This window comes from Aphidius gifuensis, linkage group LG3, assembly GCF_014905175.1.
Source record: "Aphidius gifuensis isolate YNYX2018 linkage group LG3, ASM1490517v1, whole genome shotgun sequence".
Classification (NCBI taxonomy): domain Eukaryota; kingdom Metazoa; phylum Arthropoda; class Insecta; order Hymenoptera; family Braconidae; genus Aphidius; species Aphidius gifuensis.
In genome coordinates, this window is record NC_057790.1 from 25769940 (window position 1) to 25787250 (window position 17311).

Below are 17311 nucleotides of genomic sequence, written 5' to 3' on the forward strand. Positions count from 1 at the left end.
GCGTCAAAAGTGTCGCTTAGAGAGAAACGAAGTCCTTGTTGGTACAGTCACGTTAACTAAAATTCGTTGAGACTACTGAAATATAATGTAACTTTTATATCGTGTTTTTCAATCGTGTATCCTGTATTTTAAAAATAAAAAAAAAAAATGAATGAATAATTAACTAAACTCAAATAAAAATAAATATAAAATATAAGTACATTAATATTATACATATTTATTTTTATATTTCAAATTAAATTTTCTTTTTTTTCTGTCAGCATTACAATATTGAATTTAAATTTAAATTAATCATCTTCATTTTCCTCATCTTCTTCCTGTAAATAAAAAAAAATTAATCAATCAAAAATAATCATAAAAATATATTATTTAATAATAATAATAATAATGAAATAATAATTACCCCATCAAAACCAAAACAAGTTTCAACATCTTCACGATGTTTTGAATTTCCTTCATCTTTAGTTGTTATACTTTCTTCAAGTTCGTATTTAATATCTTCCAGTTGTTCTTCTAATTCGAATTCTTCTTCTTCCTCTTCTTCTTCAATATCCCCGAGTACTGTTGCATTTTCTTCACTCAATGGATCTTGCATCATAAATTCACCATCAACAGCCATCTAAATAAATTAAAAATCAATTACAAATCAATTAAAACGATAAATATTTCATAAGAAATAATTTTTATAAATGAATATTTGTTTATTACTCTTTGTGTTCCTTGATTGTCAGCAAGTTGAATAACTTCAAGTACAACATACTGTTGTCCATCACTTCCTTCAACAGCCATCATTTCATCTTCATCTTTTTCTTCCTCCTCCTCTTCTTCATCCTCGTAACCAGTCATAACTTCAACTCTTTGTCCATCAACAATTTGAATTCTCTTTTGTCTACCAATTTTTAATGCTCTATTTTTTTCTTGTAATGATGATTCTGGATCATGTACAGCCATGTGTCTTATTAAATTACCTTGATGTCTAAATGAACGTTCACATTCTGGACATTGATGAGTTTTTTCTCGTGGTGCTGGTGGTGTATATGTTGGATTATGATATAAATTACAATGTCTTTTTAATAATTGTTTTTGTCTAAATGATTGACAACAATGATCACATTGATATGGTTTTTGATCAGTATGTATTAACATATGACTTTCTAAATGTCTTGCTGACATTGATGCATATGGACATTCCTCACATTTAAAACATTTTTCACCTATATGAGTTTGATTATGTAACTTAAGCATGTATCTATCAGGAAATGTTTTACCACAACGTTTACATTTTAATGGTTTATCTGATGTATGAAGTTTTTGTACATGAATCCTCAGATCTGTTTTACGTCCACATGTTGTTGGACATAATTCACATTGAAATACTGGCTTATCACCAACTGAAATAAATAATATATGATATTTAATATTTAATTAACACATATATATACTTATATTATATCAAAAAATATTATACTTACTATTGTGAATAAGTTTATGAGCTTTTAAACTATTTGATTGTGTAAATCTTGCTTGACAAATATCACATCCGTATGGTTTTTCACCAGTATGAATACGTAAATGACGTTTAAGTTTAAATGTATCTGGACTTGCATATGTACAATGTGGACATTGATATGGACGTTCACCAGTATGACATCTAACGTGTCTTTTTAATTTTGATAATTCAACAGATGCATAATCACATTGTGAACATTTATGTGGTTTTTCATGTGTATGACGATATCTAACATGTCTAACAAGTTCGCCTGTTGATTAGAAAGAAAATAATATAAATAATTATATACAGGGCTATAATTTATTAATAATAAAATGAAAAATAATTATTTACCTGATGTTGTAAATGCACTGTTACAATATTTACAACTATGTGGTTTAGTACCAGTATGTGTATTAATATGATTTTGTAATGATGCTAATGTTTTAAAACCTTTTTCACAAACACTACATTTATGTGGTCTTTCTTCAGAATGTGATTTCATATGACGTGATAATAAATATCTTTTTGGACTTGTATAATCACAATAATTACACATATGTGATACTGCTTGTATTTTTTTTGGTGTATATTTAACAACTTTTGTTTTATCACCATCAACTTCTTCATCATTATTACCATCATTATCTTCAAAATCATACACTGTTAAATCTTGATTATCTTCATTAACTGGATTATCTTGATTTTCAATTGTTTCATCATCTGGATTTGGTTCAACAACAACAATATATGATAATTCACTTGGTACAATTGTTACTGGTTGATAGCCAGTTTTTGATTTACCATTTCCTTTCATTTTTAATTTTTCACCATTATTAACTGTATCAAGATTTTCTAATTCTTCAACAACTTCATATTGTCCTTGTTGATTATCATCAACTTCATCAATTTCTTCTAATTGTACTTGTGTCATAACTGGTGGATCATCAGAATTTGATTGATAATAATATTGTCCTGTTTCATCCACAAAATATGAACCACCTTCTTCACCTCCTGTTATACCTTCAACTGGTTCAACTGTTGAATAATCAAATTACATTCCTTTAACAATTGTTTTTTTTCTTTGTTTTTGAATTATAAATTTATAAATTAATACTTACAAACATGATGAAGTTGTTCACCTTGAGCTCCTTCAATTTCTTTAAATGTTTGAATATAACTTTGTATTTCTGTAACAGACTCTTGATTCTCCTCCAACTTAATTGCCGTTGCGTTTGTCGTCATTTTTTTTTATTTATTAATTCAGCCAATAAATAAAATCAGCAATAAACACCAGAACCAACTAAAATCAGCATATGAAAAAAAATATAAAAATATGTTTGCAATAAATATCAAATAGACTCCAATAAACTTTAGCATTTTTTTTTTTTTTTCAAGAATAAATACTGTTAAGAGTGCATAGATATAATAATAATAACAAAATAAAAAAAAGAAACAAATAATTATTTGATTGTAGATATATCAAAGCTTATTGTTAGAAAAAAATTATAGAATATAATTGAAATATTATATACTGAAAAATTGAAATAAAATTTAATTGAAAACAAGGACGCGATTGCATTAAAATTGATGAGTGCATTGGATAGACAATTGGAACTTTTGTCCTTCTCTAAAATCTCTACTGCTTCATGTTAGCCTCAATTAATTTACTACAACTAATTATTGATTAACAAATCAAAATAATTAATAAATCTACTAGAAAAATAAATAAATATTGCTTTTGTTTTCAGTATACATGGGGCATCTACACATGGGGAACCACATGCCAAAAAATATATTTGAAAAAAATAATATTACAAAATTGAGGGTCCGGAATCCGGATACAGTAACATCACGCTCTGCGCTCGAAGACAAGAAAAAGTGACGTTGATTGAATGAAAAATTAAAATTGAAAAATATATATATTTCATTTAAATATCATTTGATCAATTTTTAAAAAAGTTGTCACGAGTGATATGATTAAAAAAAAAGTTTTTTTGTCAAAATAAAAAATTTTGTTTTTATTTTTTATATCATTAACTAATTATTATAAAAAAAAATTATTCAAATGAAAATGTATATTTTTCAATTTTATATATGACTGTATTTTTTGGTATTTTTTATTTTTTTCAATTTTAATTTTTCACTCAAACAACGTCGCTTTTTCTTGTTTTCGAGCGCGGAGCACGTGTCACTGTATCGGGACCCTCAATTCACAAAATTATCACTGTCGGCGCTGATATCAATATGAACGACACAGTACACACACAGAGACAATAATGCAAAAAATAAATACAAACATTTGTTAAAAGCACAATTAAATTTTTAATCAATATGTTTATGAAATTGTTGTTAAAATATATTAAATAATGGACTTTACTGGGCGTTCTTTCTCACAACTTGGCAGTTGTCACGGCTTGGCACGTCGACAAAATGGCGGTATTTTTTTTTTTTTTTGCTCAAGTCACGGAATTATTAAAGTAATAATTAAAAAAAAAAGAAATTGTCATCAATTTATTATATACTTATTGATATTGTTTATACTATAATTTATGATTTGTTTATATTTTTTTTTTCTCAACTCCCTCTGGATGTTATCAAGAAATTTTTATTTAGTTCCTTGAAGATGATGCAGAAGGCCGAAAAGAAAAAACGTGATGCGCCACGAAATCTATATATGTATGTGTATGTATGTAACACTTACCTAGGTGTGTTGTACTGTTATGCACTGTTATGTACGTATGACTTGTGAGGGCGTCGCGACTAAAATGAGACCTTGCACGGTACCCACCATGAAGACTAGAGGACTCATCATGGTCTATTCTCACCAGGGATGGGCATGTATAAAACATAATGTTATAAACATGATTAGTTTTATCTATTTGTATAAAACATCTTCCTCTAGCGGTAAAACTTGGAACTATCATCAAAAGTAATCAAAATGAATAACATAATCTCGAAAAAGAGCTCATTGTTTGAAAAGATAAGTGATGAAAGATTCTGTTTTATAAAGTCACTGCTAATATTGAGCTGATATTATTGAAAATCATTCTAGAATTTTAAATAAATAAAAAATTGATTTTAATGTTTTTTTTTTAAACAAACTAATGTATCAAAATTATTAAAAATATATAATTTTTTTTTTTGAAATTTTAATTACTCAATTTATATTTGTATGAAAAAATAAAATAATCATATTATCTTGAGCATCAGTAAAAATCAGGTCAAATCCTTTCCTTAGAAACATTTAAATTTTTTGCCCTTTTCTCCGCCATTTCTTCAACCTTCTCTTAATTTTTTGGAAAATTTTAAAATTGGAAAAGTCGGAAAAAAGTCGGAGAAAAGTATGTCACCACTGTCAATCAAATTTCCAAATAGATTTTATTTTGTATATTACGCATGATAACATGAAAACAAAAATTATTTATAAATAAATATATAATAATATTGAGATTGTAAATAAATTTGTGGATTATTATTTTTTTTTTCTTTTTTTTTATTAAATAAAAAATAATAATAAATAAATAGAAAAATATTTTATGCTCTTGGTGCTTGTTGATTTCGTTGATTTTCACGTCGTGGTTGAATTTCATTCCAACTTTGTACTTTTCCACTTCCACCTACCATAAATATTCCCATGCAAGATATACAAACAGCAGCACCCATCCAGAATAAAATTCTCCATTTGTCAATTGGATTCTATTCATAAATTTTATAAATTTTTACTATCTTTAATATTAACTTTAATTATTTTTTGAAAATTATAAAAGTATAAAATCATTTTAAAATTTTAAATAAATTGTTTTTTTTTTTCAATAGTAAAATGATTTTAATATTTTTAAAAATAAAAATTAGAGTATCAAAATTATTAAAAAAATTAATTGTTTTTTGAAATTTTAATTACTCAATATTACACTGATTTGAATGTCATGAAAAAATAAAATAATCATATTATCTTGAGCATTAATAAAAATCACAAATTACATGAATAAAAATAATTAAAAAAATCCGGAATATTTATTATTATTTCAATTAAAGTTTGATCATATTGATAAGACGATCTGATTAAACTCGAAAATAATAATATCATTTGTTACGAAACATCATAAAAATAATAATTCAAACATGCAAATGTTATGAATGACAAATTATTAAAAATTAGATACACAGAAAAAAAATAATAATAAAATAATTACTGGAATTTTTTTTTTACTTACACCGTGTTTTCCTGCAACTTCCTCAACAACTGGTGATATAATAATACCTGATAAACAACCAACTGTATTCATAATTCCTGTAAGACAAAAGAAAATAATAAATATTTTAAATTTTTTAAATATTTTTTTTCAATTAATACCGTAAAGAAAACCAGCATAATTTGGTGATAAATCTTGATTATTTGATAAATTTGCAATTGATGCAGCTCCATTAAATCCAAGTGCAAGAATTAAAAAAACATTTGCCCAAAAAAATGAACATCCAAGATAGCCAACAATAATTAAACATACTCCAGGTAAAAAATGTGCTGAAAAATTAAAATAAATAAAAAACAAATTAATTTACCTAAAATAATAAAAAATAAATTAAATCATACAAAAAATTGTTGCTCCTTTTCTCAATGTAGTAATGGACATTAATTTTTTTCGTTTAATTGTATCACCAATCCATCCAAAAACAAATGCAAATATTACTCTGCTTGCCCATGGTAAACCAGCAACAAATCCACCTTTTGTTAATTTAAAACCAAGTGCTTTTGTTTGATACAACATCATGCCATTTTGATAGAAAAATAATAAAAATAAATTTCCAAAATGACAAAGTATCAAGCTAATAAACGGGATGGATGTCATAATTTTTAAAATTGGTATATCACTTAATTTTTGTTTTTCTTTCGTAACAACACCAGCTTGTGATCTAAATAAATTTACAAAAAATAAAATTAAATAGCTCATACATAATTATAATAATTTTAAATTATTTTTTTTACTCAATGATAAATGTTTTTTCTTCTTCTGTAATACCAGGATGTTCTTCAGGTGAATCATAAGCAAGTAAATACCAAAAAAATATCCAAATAAACATAATTATTGCTGGAAAATACCAGCCACTTTCCCAATTTATATTTTCAGCAATTCCTGATATAATACCAAATAAAAATATTGAACCAAATGTACCACCTTGAAGTGTCCAAATAAATCTACCCTTTTCATCAGGTACAGCCCATTTTGCAACAAGTGTATGACAAGCAGGACTAAAAATATCATTCAAATAAAAATATATAAATTATTTTTGATACAAAAAATATAAAAATAAAAATTATTTATACATACAAACTTATTCCACCAGTTATGCCAATAATAACTCTTGACATTGCCAATGCTGTCCATGAAATTTGTGCAATAATTGGAGTTAACAATGACACAAATGCAGCAACAATTGATGACCATAATACAGCATTACGTGGTCCATATTTTTGTGATAATACACCACCCAAAAAATTACCAGGTACATTACCCCAACTATATGCTGATATTAATTGTCCACGTATAAATGGTGTCCATTCAAATGGTTCACCAGTATATATATGTATACTTCTTGCTTTATTATAATCATTATTTCGCAATGAATTATCAAACGTATCTAAATATATGAATAAATATAAAAACAAATACGTATTTTTTATATTTTAAAATTCATGTAAACATATGCAATATAAATTCTTACCATTCACTTGATCAAGGTTCGCTTGACGAGGTAACATTGAGTGTTCAATAATTAAATCAGATATTTGTTTTTCATTAGATATCAATTCATCATGCAAAGTATCATGTTCCTCTGTCCATCTTTTTTTTCTGTTGTTATCGGAATTAATACAAACACCTGATACTTTTTTATCATCTTGTTGAGTTTTTATCATTGGAACAGCTAGAATGCTCATTTGAAGACGGCACATGTAACTTGTCCAGCAACATGTAAACATCATTATGCATATTATCACACGCATTGGTATACATCCTATAAATTTTTTTAAATTATTATTTATTTTTAGATTATTATTTTAGCTTTGAAATATTATTTTACATACGTAATATTGTCCAAAACATTTTATTAATTATTTTTGGAAAATTTAAATGGATAAAATTAATTTATATTTTGTTTATTTTGTTGATTAATTTTGTTTTTTGTTTCCATAGTAAAATTATTCAACAGAAATAAATGAATATATATTTTTTTTTGATATTGTTTTTATTTTTTTTTTTTTTTTTTGATCGGAGAGAGAATTATTATGCAATTTTTATAAGTATAGTTGAGTGACATTGATGATAATCACAATGACTAGTTCCGATTGTCATTTTAAATAGAAAAAAATAAATAAATAAATATGCTATTTTAAATTTGTTATAAGTTTATTATTTTCGATAGAAAAAATATGTCGAAAAAATTGTGTCAATTGTGATAAAATTGAATATTTTAACTTGAATTTTTTAAAATTTTTTATTTTATTATTTATGATTAAATTCCTTTTCAGCTAATCAAATTGACTTGTTGATTTGCTGATTTGATTAAAAAAAAATAATCGAAAACAAGGTGTAGACGTGAAATCCTTGGTAGAAATATTTCTCCGTCTTTTTTTTACGAACAAAAGCAGAGAAATATTTCGACAAGGAATTTTAATGGTTTTAAAAATTAATAATAATTTAAATTTTGTAATAACTTACGTGGAAATAATTTATAATAAATATTTTTGTACATTTTAAATAAATATATAAATCAATTTTTATTAAAAATAATAAAAACAAATAAAAAAAATATTTTTTAATTTGATTTAAATCCGTTTAAAAATATTCCATTTAATTTTTTAATATCATTTTAATTTTATTTATTCAAATAATGTTTTTATAATGGAAAATTAATAAATGTATATTAATTTCAAAAGATATTGAACTTGATTATATTTATGAATTAAATTATGTATTTCACAATTCACTTTGGGAAACGCGATCTTGCTCGGACAACTCAAACCAACTCAATGACCGTATTTCACGATAAAATTACGTTTTTATAGCTCTGTCAATAAATACATATATACAATATTATTTAATCAACATACAATTGTGCAACAAAAAAATTTTCATGCAATGAAAATACCCAATTATGCTTTGTGAATTTTAATTTATTTATTTTTTTAATTTTATATAAAAATATACTATATATTGTGTAATTTGATTTGTCATGAAATTATAAATTATTATTAAAATAATAATTTCAAAATTATTTATACTTGACAAAATATTAAATATTAAATAAAATTGTTCATCCTTTTTTTTTTTTTTTTTTGGGAAATTTAAAGGGCCAAGAAGTTGGTGAAGAAGCCATAGCCGAGGAAGAAACAGCTGGGGAACATGACCAGTGGTAATATCTTAATTATCATATTAAATTATTGTAAAAATTTTATGAAAATTAATTTTAGATAATTTAAAAAAAAAAAAAAATGATGAAGTTGAGTGATCTGATAATAAGTTAATAATTATTATTTTTAAATTATTATCAAATCATTCAATTCCATCATTTTTTTAACTAGTTTCTGATTTTGTTAAGCATATTAAAAAAAAATGATCAAGCTGGATGACTTTATAATAATCATAACAATTCACTAGTATTATTATCTATTATCTAGCTAATGATTATCTAACCATATGGAGCCGTTTAACTATATGGAAGAAAAAAATTTGATTCCTTGAATTGTAGTCAAATTTTTCCGAATCACTATTTCATGGGATACCGAATCCAGAAGTTGGCGAAGACAGTAGGATATATCATTTTTTTTTTGTACATAATACTACAATTTAATTTCGATATAATGCATAATATCTTTGAGAAATTATGTCTTATTGAAAATTAAACTATTAATCAATAAAAATACAAAAAAATTAAATTAGCTGATATTAATAATATAATATTTACTTATTAAATTGAACTAAAAAAATTTCGGTGAAAATATCGGAGAAAAACTGCAGGAATTTCTCCACAATTGCTCCGAAAAAAAATTCGACAAATTCAAATTGGTAGACATTTTTAAAAAGTGGAGAAAAAAAAAAACAAATATGGCTGCTAAATAGAGAGAGAGAACTTGGGAATATTACGTTTTTTACAGTTGATGACAGAGTGCAGAGAGAGAGTGAGAGAGCAAGAGAGAGTGACAAGCATTTATCCTTTGATAATCACTGAATTTTCATTCAGTCTATTATTAAACAACAATAACTACAAAAATAAATTGAAAAAAACAATAAATAATTAATAAAAATTACATCAAGAGTAAATATTAAGTATCGAGAGTCATCATGACGCTCATACATAAGGTAAAAATATAATTAACACAATGATTTTTGATAAATTTTAGCTTGTCTAAAAAACTTTGGTTATGTTAATCTGTTAATTTTTTTGTGTCATTATTAGATGGAAGTAGATGAAAAAATTATGAAAGGTGAAGGTTTTAAAAAATACTACATAACTAAAATTGAAGAATTACAACTTGTTGTTGCTGAAAAAGCACAAAATTTACGAAGATTACAAGCCCAACGTAATGAGCTCAATGCAAAAGGTAATTATAATAATGCCAAGTATCAAATTAATTCAAAGCTTGTATAAATAATATGTTATTTTTTTTACTTGTAAATATAGTTCGTATGTTACGTGAAGAATTACAACTTCTTCAAGAGCAAGGTTCTTATGTTGGTGAAGTTGTAAAACCAATGGATAAAAAAAAAGTATTAGTTAAAGTACATCCAGAGGGTAAATTTGTTGTTGATTTGGATAAAAATATTGATATTAATGATGTTACACCAAATTCACGTGTTGCATTAAGAAATGAAAGTTATACACTTCATAAAATATTACCAAATAAAGTTGATCCATTGGTATCATTAATGATGGTTGAAAAAGTACCAGATTCAACATATGAAATGGTTGGTGGTTTGGATAAACAAATTAAAGAAATAAAAGAAGTTATTGAATTACCAGTTAAACATCCTGAATTATTTGATGCATTGGGTATTGCACAACCAAAAGGTGTATTATTATATGGTCCACCTGGTACTGGTAAAACATTATTAGCACGTGCTGTTGCTCATCATACTGAATGTACATTTATTCGTGTATCTGGATCTGAGCTTGTACAAAAATTCATTGGTGAAGGATCAAGAATGGTTAGAGAATTGTTTGTTATGGCTAGAGAACATGCACCATCAATTATTTTCATGGATGAAATTGATTCAATTGGTAGTTCAAGAATTGAGTCTGGTTCTGGTGGTGATAGTGAGGTAAATATATATATATTTATTGTTGTTTTTATTGTTGTTAAATATTTGTAGTAAATTATTATTTTTCTTGTATTTAGGTACAACGTACTATGCTTGAATTATTAAATCAACTTGATGGTTTTGAAGCAACTAAAAACATCAAAGTAATCATGGCAACAAATCGTATTGATATACTTGATCCTGCTCTACTTCGTCCAGGACGTATTGATCGTAAAATTGAATTTCCACCACCAAATGAAGAAGCCAGATTGGATATTCTTAAAATTCATTCAAGAAAAATGAATTTAACTCGTGGTATTAATTTAAGAAAAATTGCTGAACTTATGCCTGGTGCTTCTGGTGCTGAAGTCAAGGTTAATATTATTTTTTTTTGTTTCTAAAATTTATTAACTATACAAGTTGTTTAATATATTTTTAATATTTTATTTTGGCTTTTTTTATAGGGTGTTTGTACTGAGGCTGGTATGTATGCACTTCGTGAACGTCGTGTTCATGTTACACAGGAAGATTTCGAAATGGCTGTTGCCAAGGTCATGCAAAAAGATTCCGAAAAAAATATGTCTATCAAAAAATTATGGAAATAATTTCCTCTTTCTCATTTTTCAATTTTTTTTTCTTTTTTTTTTTACATTTGAAAAAAAAAATAATAATAACAACGTTGATTGCAATGATAACAAATCATATTATTCAATGTCTTTGTATTGTAAGATTATAACTCCAGAAAATTAATAAAATATACTGAACAATATTAAATTTTTTTTATTTGAAAAATATTTATTTTTCTTGAAATATAATCATTCAAACTTTCCCGCTTGGCTTTTTACTAGATACTTTTATTTCTAGTTATAAAAATTAAATACCTAGACTGACACACACACAAAATAAAAGATGGACTTTAAAAAATCTCAGCTGTTGTCCACTGTTGTCTTAATATTTTGACAGTAGAAAAATAAATACACCAAAAAATCATCATCAACTTGAATAACTCAAACGAAATAAATAAATAAAATAAAAACAAGATGTTGTCAATGGAGCGAATACCTGACCAAGTTGGTTACCTAGTTCTCACCGAGGATGGTGCAGTTCTTTCGGTAATTATATCAAAACAATAAACTAATAATTAATTTTATTTAACAACTCGAAATCATAAACAATTACTAAAACTTTTTGATGAATAAATTACAGTCTGATGGTGAGCTAGAAAATGACGAGAGAATAGCAAATGTCGTGAGTGGTTTAGTTAGAATGACTGACAAAATTGATCCAAATACTCCAGCATTAAATGATTCATTTAATAAAATTTCAATAACTTATCCAGATCATTGCTATGTCATTTGTTTATCAAACAAAAAAATTCATGTACTAAAAAAAACCCTCAAAGCAGCACCTATCATTCAGCAAGTTGAACCAATTGAAGAACAACTTGTAGATCCATAATTAAGTGATTTTTTTTCTTTTATTTGTTTTTGTTATATTAAATATATAATAATAATAGTAATAATATTAATAATAATGGTTTAAATAAAACAAGAATAATTATTGTAAACATATTTTGATTATTTCACATTTTTACAACTTTTTCTAAACCTAAAATTAAACGATACACTTAATTTTATTGTAAATTAATTTTAAATATTATTAAATAATATCAAATTATAATAATTACATTAATTTCAATTATTATTTTTATATTTAAGCATAAAAAAAAAAAAAGTTTTCCATTATGACAAAAAAAAAACAAAAACAAAAAAAACCGGATTATTCGAATTTACATAATGTAACATTTGAAAATGATAATAATTATTACAAAAAAAAAAATATACATATTCTAACAATGTAGCCATTATTATGAAATAAAAAAATTTATAATTATTTAAATTTAATTGAAATGGTTCACTGAAATTTTGTCGTAAAATGTCGAATGAAAAAAGAAAAAATAAATGTAGAAAATTTGAATTATCATACAAGAGTCTCTATCTCATTTAAAAATTGTTATTTAATTATTTTTTTTTTCATAATAAATCTTTCAAAATTTTAATTTGTAAAAGATTCACTAGATGATGATGACGATGATGATCTATGTTTTTTAGAATCTTTTTTATTTTTACCACGTTTTGATGATTTGTACTTTTTATGAGATTTATGACGTTTATCAGATGATGATTTTTTATCATCTGAATATTTAAATGATGACAATGATGATGTGCATGATGTCAATGATTGTGATGACGTGCATGGTTGATCAATATCATGATATATTTTTTTATATTTATCATGGTATTTTGATTTATATTTATTTGAATTATTTGTATCTGAACACACATCCATTTGGCTTGTTAATTCAGTATCATCATCTGTTTTATTACGTGATGACGCAAGCTCATCATTTGATCCAATACCATCATTAAAATTATCATTCCATTTATAATTTTCTTCTTTTTTAATACTACTACTTTTATTTATAAATGATGTACCATCTTCACCTTTATCATCATCATCATCATCATCATCACTTGTATTTGATGAATAAATACAATTAAATCTTTGTTTATCAACATACCATTCATTATTTTTATCAGTTTTTTTTCTAAGTACAGTTGATACTGGTGGACAATTATTATTTTTTTTATTTTTTGTTTTATCATTATTTTTTTTGGTCTTTGTTAAATATTTTCCACGTTTATTTGTTTTAGATGTTAATTTTTTTTTACGTTTTTTATTATTTTTATCATTATTATATGTATTTTTACTGCTTGATCTACTTGATGATAAACTCCAACTTGAACTTTCACTAAAACTTGTACTACTATCAGAATCTTCAGTATGATTATTATTATTATTATTACTATTATCATTACTATTATCATTAACTTTAACAACAACTGATGCTATAGTTTTTGTATTATTTTCACCCCCAATTTTATCATCATTATCATTTGAACTTGTTGCTGAATCAACTTTTTTAAATCTTGTTTTAACTTTTTTTTTTTTCATATTTTTTGATGTTGATGTTGTTGATTTTTTTTTTAAATTGTTTTTATTTGTTTTAGTTAATTTTCTTTTACTTTTACATGTTTTTTTTTTTTTTTCACCATAATCACTGTCTGAATCACTTTCTGATTCACTTGATGATTCATTTGTTGATAAATCATATGAAATATTTTGAATTAATGTTTTTTTTCTTCTAGTTCTTCTTGTACGTCTATTACTATTATCATCATCATCATCATCATAATTAAAATCATGTGATGTACCTGGTTTTGGTTCTAATAAATCTAAACTTGTTGATATTGGTGTAAAGCTATTATTATCATTTGTATTAATAATTTCAATATTATTAAGATCATCATTATCTTCATTAAAATTGTCAACACTAATACTAGCACCAGCACCACCACCACCACTAGCACCAGCAGTACCACCAGCAGCACCACCAGCAGCATGATCATTATCACCATTATCATCACCATCTGATGACATTAATTCAATAATTTCAGGTGTTCTTTCATGTCTTGGCTTGATATATCCAACAAATTCACAATCATTTTCATCACTAGATGAACTTGATGATATTGTCAATATATCTGGTGATGGTATATGTCTTAATGAACGTACAGAATTAACAATTGGCATTTGGAATGTTTGGCTAACTGTACTTGGTCCAGGCATATCAATTGTATGCGTAGCAAGTAATGGATAATTATTCATATTAATATTATTAAAATTGTTGTTGTTGTTGTTATTGTTGTTTGTATTATTAATAGACATACTATCAATTTCATCAACAACACGTACATCTGAATCATCAGATGCTGTACTACTATTATCTGATAATACTGGTGATTGTAATGTATTAACATAACTATTTGTTAAACTATTTGGTGGTGGATATGTTATAAAATTATCATATGTAGCAAGATCAATACCAGTTTGTGCAAAATTCATTAATTCATGAATAAAATGATCAGTATGAATTGAAAAAAATTCACGTAATCTATCACGTAATTCAGCACTACGTAAATCATATTCTTTTAATGCATCAAGTATAACATCTAATACATATGCAATACGTGGATCATTTGCATTTAATAATATTTGTAAATCACGATTAATCCATGGTATAAGACGTTCAAGTTCACATGGATTACGACGAAAATATTCAGCACTATGTTCAAGTGGTCTTTGGTATGCTGATGCTAATTCAGCAGACCATTGTCCATTTCTATAAACATTACGACGATATGTTATTGGATGTTCTGATCTACGACGTCGTTCTTCAATTGATACTTGTTGTGCAATATTTGCAACTGTTTCTGGACGTGATACACTTGGATTTAATAACATTCTATAACGACGTTGATTTGGTGTTGTCATTGTTGTTCTATATGCTAATCTATGTGGATAACCACCATAATCATAATGTGGACCTCTAACAATTTCTAAATTAACATCAACTGTTGCTGTTGGTGGAAATTGTTGTGATATTGCTTGTGGTACATCACGTGGTACATGATATTGATCATAATCTCTTTCACCTCTGACATTATGAATTATTGATTTAAATGTTTGTTTACATAGTGGACATTCAGTTTTTATTTTTGACCATTGTAATAAACAAGTAAAACAAAATTGATGAAAACAACTATCAGTAAATGATGTGTTTATTAATTTACCAAGACAAATTGAACAATTTGGTGGTGGTGAACCAGAACCATCATCACTACGATCACCAGAACTTGAACGTGCTGCTTTGCTTTCATTTTTAATTGGTTCTTTTGTTGTTTGTGATATTGTCTCATCAACATTTATTGGATTTTCCATTTTTAATATTATTTTATTTTATTGTAATCAATACAAAATTAATTTTTCCTTTCTTTTTTTCTCCAATTTTCTTTTGTTTTCAAGTATGTTTAACTGCTTTGTGATTGACGTAAAAACTGAAATTAAATTTTTAAAAATTTTCATTAAAAAAAACAGAGGTTATAAAAATTTTTTTTATTATTTTTTAAAGAACATTTTCATGTTTACTTTTTTATTTTTAAGAAATATATTTATTTTTTATACATACCGTCAAGATTTTTTCATTTTATTCTTTTTAAATAATTGATTGTTGATTAAATTAATTTATAATTGTTATTAATTTTAAATAAATATCAAAATTAACTAACAGATTGTCCAAGATTGTCTAAAAAATTGTGTGTTGGTTACATGATCCTCCATTTTCATATCTTAGTAATTCCAATGAAATATCAACTTTCATTAACATGAAAAATTAATTTAATAATTCATATAAATTGTACAGCTACCAATATAATAATTTATTAAATTATTTATAAAATCTAAAATCTTAAAAAGATTATTGTAGATTATTCAAGTTTTTATTTTTTAATATATCAATCAAATTAAACGACACCATCAATAATGTCGCATTTTCCAATTTTGTCTCGTGTTTAAATAAATTAATCTCAGATCAATAACACTCACAAAATATCCATCAAATAATATATTACAATATCTCAATTGTTAAAGAAAATAATATTCAATTTTATTAATGAAAAATAATAAAATTATTATATATTTTATAAATTTTTTTTACTACAAAATACAAATCGAGTAGCGTATACACTTTACGTATGTGTATGCACATGTAATGTGCATGTAATACACACACAGTTATACACAAAGACAACTTATTAAAGTATTGAAAATTATTGTAAAAAAAAAAATTAAATAAATAAAACATACACAGCTGCACACAGCTTCACAGGTGTTGTAAATATAATGGCCGTTAACTGTCAATAAGATATCAGCTGTTAAAAAAATAGAAATTTTTGTTTATCAACAATTTTAAAAATTCAAATTTGTTGTTTAAATTGATAAAATTATTGGCGATATAAAAATAACATTGTTAATTTTTTAAATAATTTATAACAATTAATTTAAATATATTTATCGATAGAAATTTCCTCTACCAACAGATGTACTTTTTAATTGAAGAGAAGAAAAATTGGAATAATGAATTAAATTTATATATAAACAACTAATATAATAAATAAAAATAAAAAAAAAAAATATTTGTTATTGTTATTTAAAAACATGTTTTGTAACTGCGATCAACGTTTCACTCTAATAAATCATGAATTGTAAACAAATATGATAAGAATGATAATAATATAATTGACGTTTATAAAACGGGATTACAAATAGAATATATATAAAATGAATGATAAATCTACATTTTAAATAAATTTAAAAATTATAAAAATAACTTGTATATTGACCTCGTTTTTTTTATTATTATTTATTTAAAAAACAATTATACAATTAATTGAAATTTAAAAAATAAAAAAAAAAAAAAAAAACAGGAAATTTCAGAAACTATTTTTTTTTTGTGAAATTTTGATTATTTGTCATTGATTTTTCCAAAAATTGATAAGGGAAATTTAGGGTTACGTAAAAAATATAATTTTGAAACAATCGGTTAATAAATAGGCAAAAAAAA

The 17311-nt window shown here is 24.7% G+C and overlaps 5 protein-coding genes across 6 annotated transcripts; 2 read left to right on the forward strand and 3 right to left on the reverse strand.

The window, feature by feature from the left end:
- Positions 1 to 277: 277 nt before the first annotated feature.
- Positions 278 to 4280, reverse strand: LOC122853303 (transcriptional repressor CTCF-like). Of its 2 annotated transcripts, none has more exons than XM_044153683.1 (7): positions 4194 to 4280; positions 2611 to 2792; positions 1844 to 2527; positions 1473 to 1760; positions 709 to 1391; positions 404 to 619; positions 278 to 317 (listed from the first exon to the last, which is right to left on the reverse strand). In XM_044153683.1, the coding sequence occupies exons 2-7, from the start codon at positions 2732 to 2734 to the stop codon at positions 288 to 290; spliced, it is 2025 nt and encodes a 674-aa protein (XP_044009618.1). In that variant the 5' UTR covers positions 2735 to 2792; positions 4194 to 4280; the 3' UTR covers positions 278 to 287. The 2 variants fall into 2 exon arrangements, with proteins under 2 accessions (XP_044009618.1, XP_044009619.1); XM_044153684.1 differs by lacking the exon at positions 4194 to 4280 and adding an exon at positions 3870 to 3970.
- A 574-nt stretch (positions 4281 to 4854) lies between these two features.
- Positions 4855 to 7713, reverse strand: LOC122853304 (putative inorganic phosphate cotransporter). The gene is made up of 8 exons (XM_044153685.1): positions 7575 to 7713; positions 7214 to 7504; positions 6820 to 7129; positions 6477 to 6740; positions 6084 to 6403; positions 5847 to 6014; positions 5707 to 5783; positions 4855 to 5188 (listed from the first exon to the last, which is right to left on the reverse strand). Exons 1-8 carry the CDS (start codon positions 7591 to 7593, stop codon positions 5027 to 5029), a joined length of 1611 nt encoding a protein of 536 aa, XP_044009620.1. The 5' UTR covers positions 7594 to 7713; the 3' UTR covers positions 4855 to 5026.
- Positions 7714 to 9647: 1934 nt separating this feature from the next.
- LOC122853305 (26S proteasome regulatory subunit 8) lies at positions 9648 to 11562 on the forward strand. Its single transcript, XM_044153686.1, has 5 exons — positions 9648 to 9849; positions 9947 to 10091; positions 10172 to 10809; positions 10887 to 11162; positions 11253 to 11562. The coding sequence occupies exons 1-5, from the start codon at positions 9832 to 9834 to the stop codon at positions 11391 to 11393; spliced, it is 1218 nt and encodes a 405-aa protein (XP_044009621.1). The 5' UTR covers positions 9648 to 9831; the 3' UTR covers positions 11394 to 11562.
- A 124-nt stretch (positions 11563 to 11686) lies between these two features.
- On the forward strand, positions 11687 to 12269 carry LOC122853306 (ragulator complex protein LAMTOR4 homolog). Its single transcript, XM_044153687.1, has 2 exons — positions 11687 to 11900; positions 11995 to 12269. Exons 1-2 carry the CDS (start codon positions 11829 to 11831, stop codon positions 12244 to 12246), a joined length of 324 nt encoding a protein of 107 aa, XP_044009622.1. The 5' UTR covers positions 11687 to 11828; the 3' UTR covers positions 12247 to 12269.
- Positions 12270 to 12277: 8 nt separating this feature from the next.
- Positions 12278 to 16565, reverse strand: LOC122853302 (E3 ubiquitin-protein ligase Topors-like). The gene is made up of 2 exons (XM_044153682.1): positions 15878 to 16565; positions 12278 to 15746 (listed from the first exon to the last, which is right to left on the reverse strand). The coding sequence occupies exon 2, from the start codon at positions 15628 to 15630 to the stop codon at positions 12844 to 12846; it is 2787 nt and encodes a 928-aa protein (XP_044009617.1). The 5' UTR covers positions 15631 to 15746; positions 15878 to 16565; the 3' UTR covers positions 12278 to 12843.
- Between the last annotated feature and the right edge of the window lie 746 nt (positions 16566 to 17311).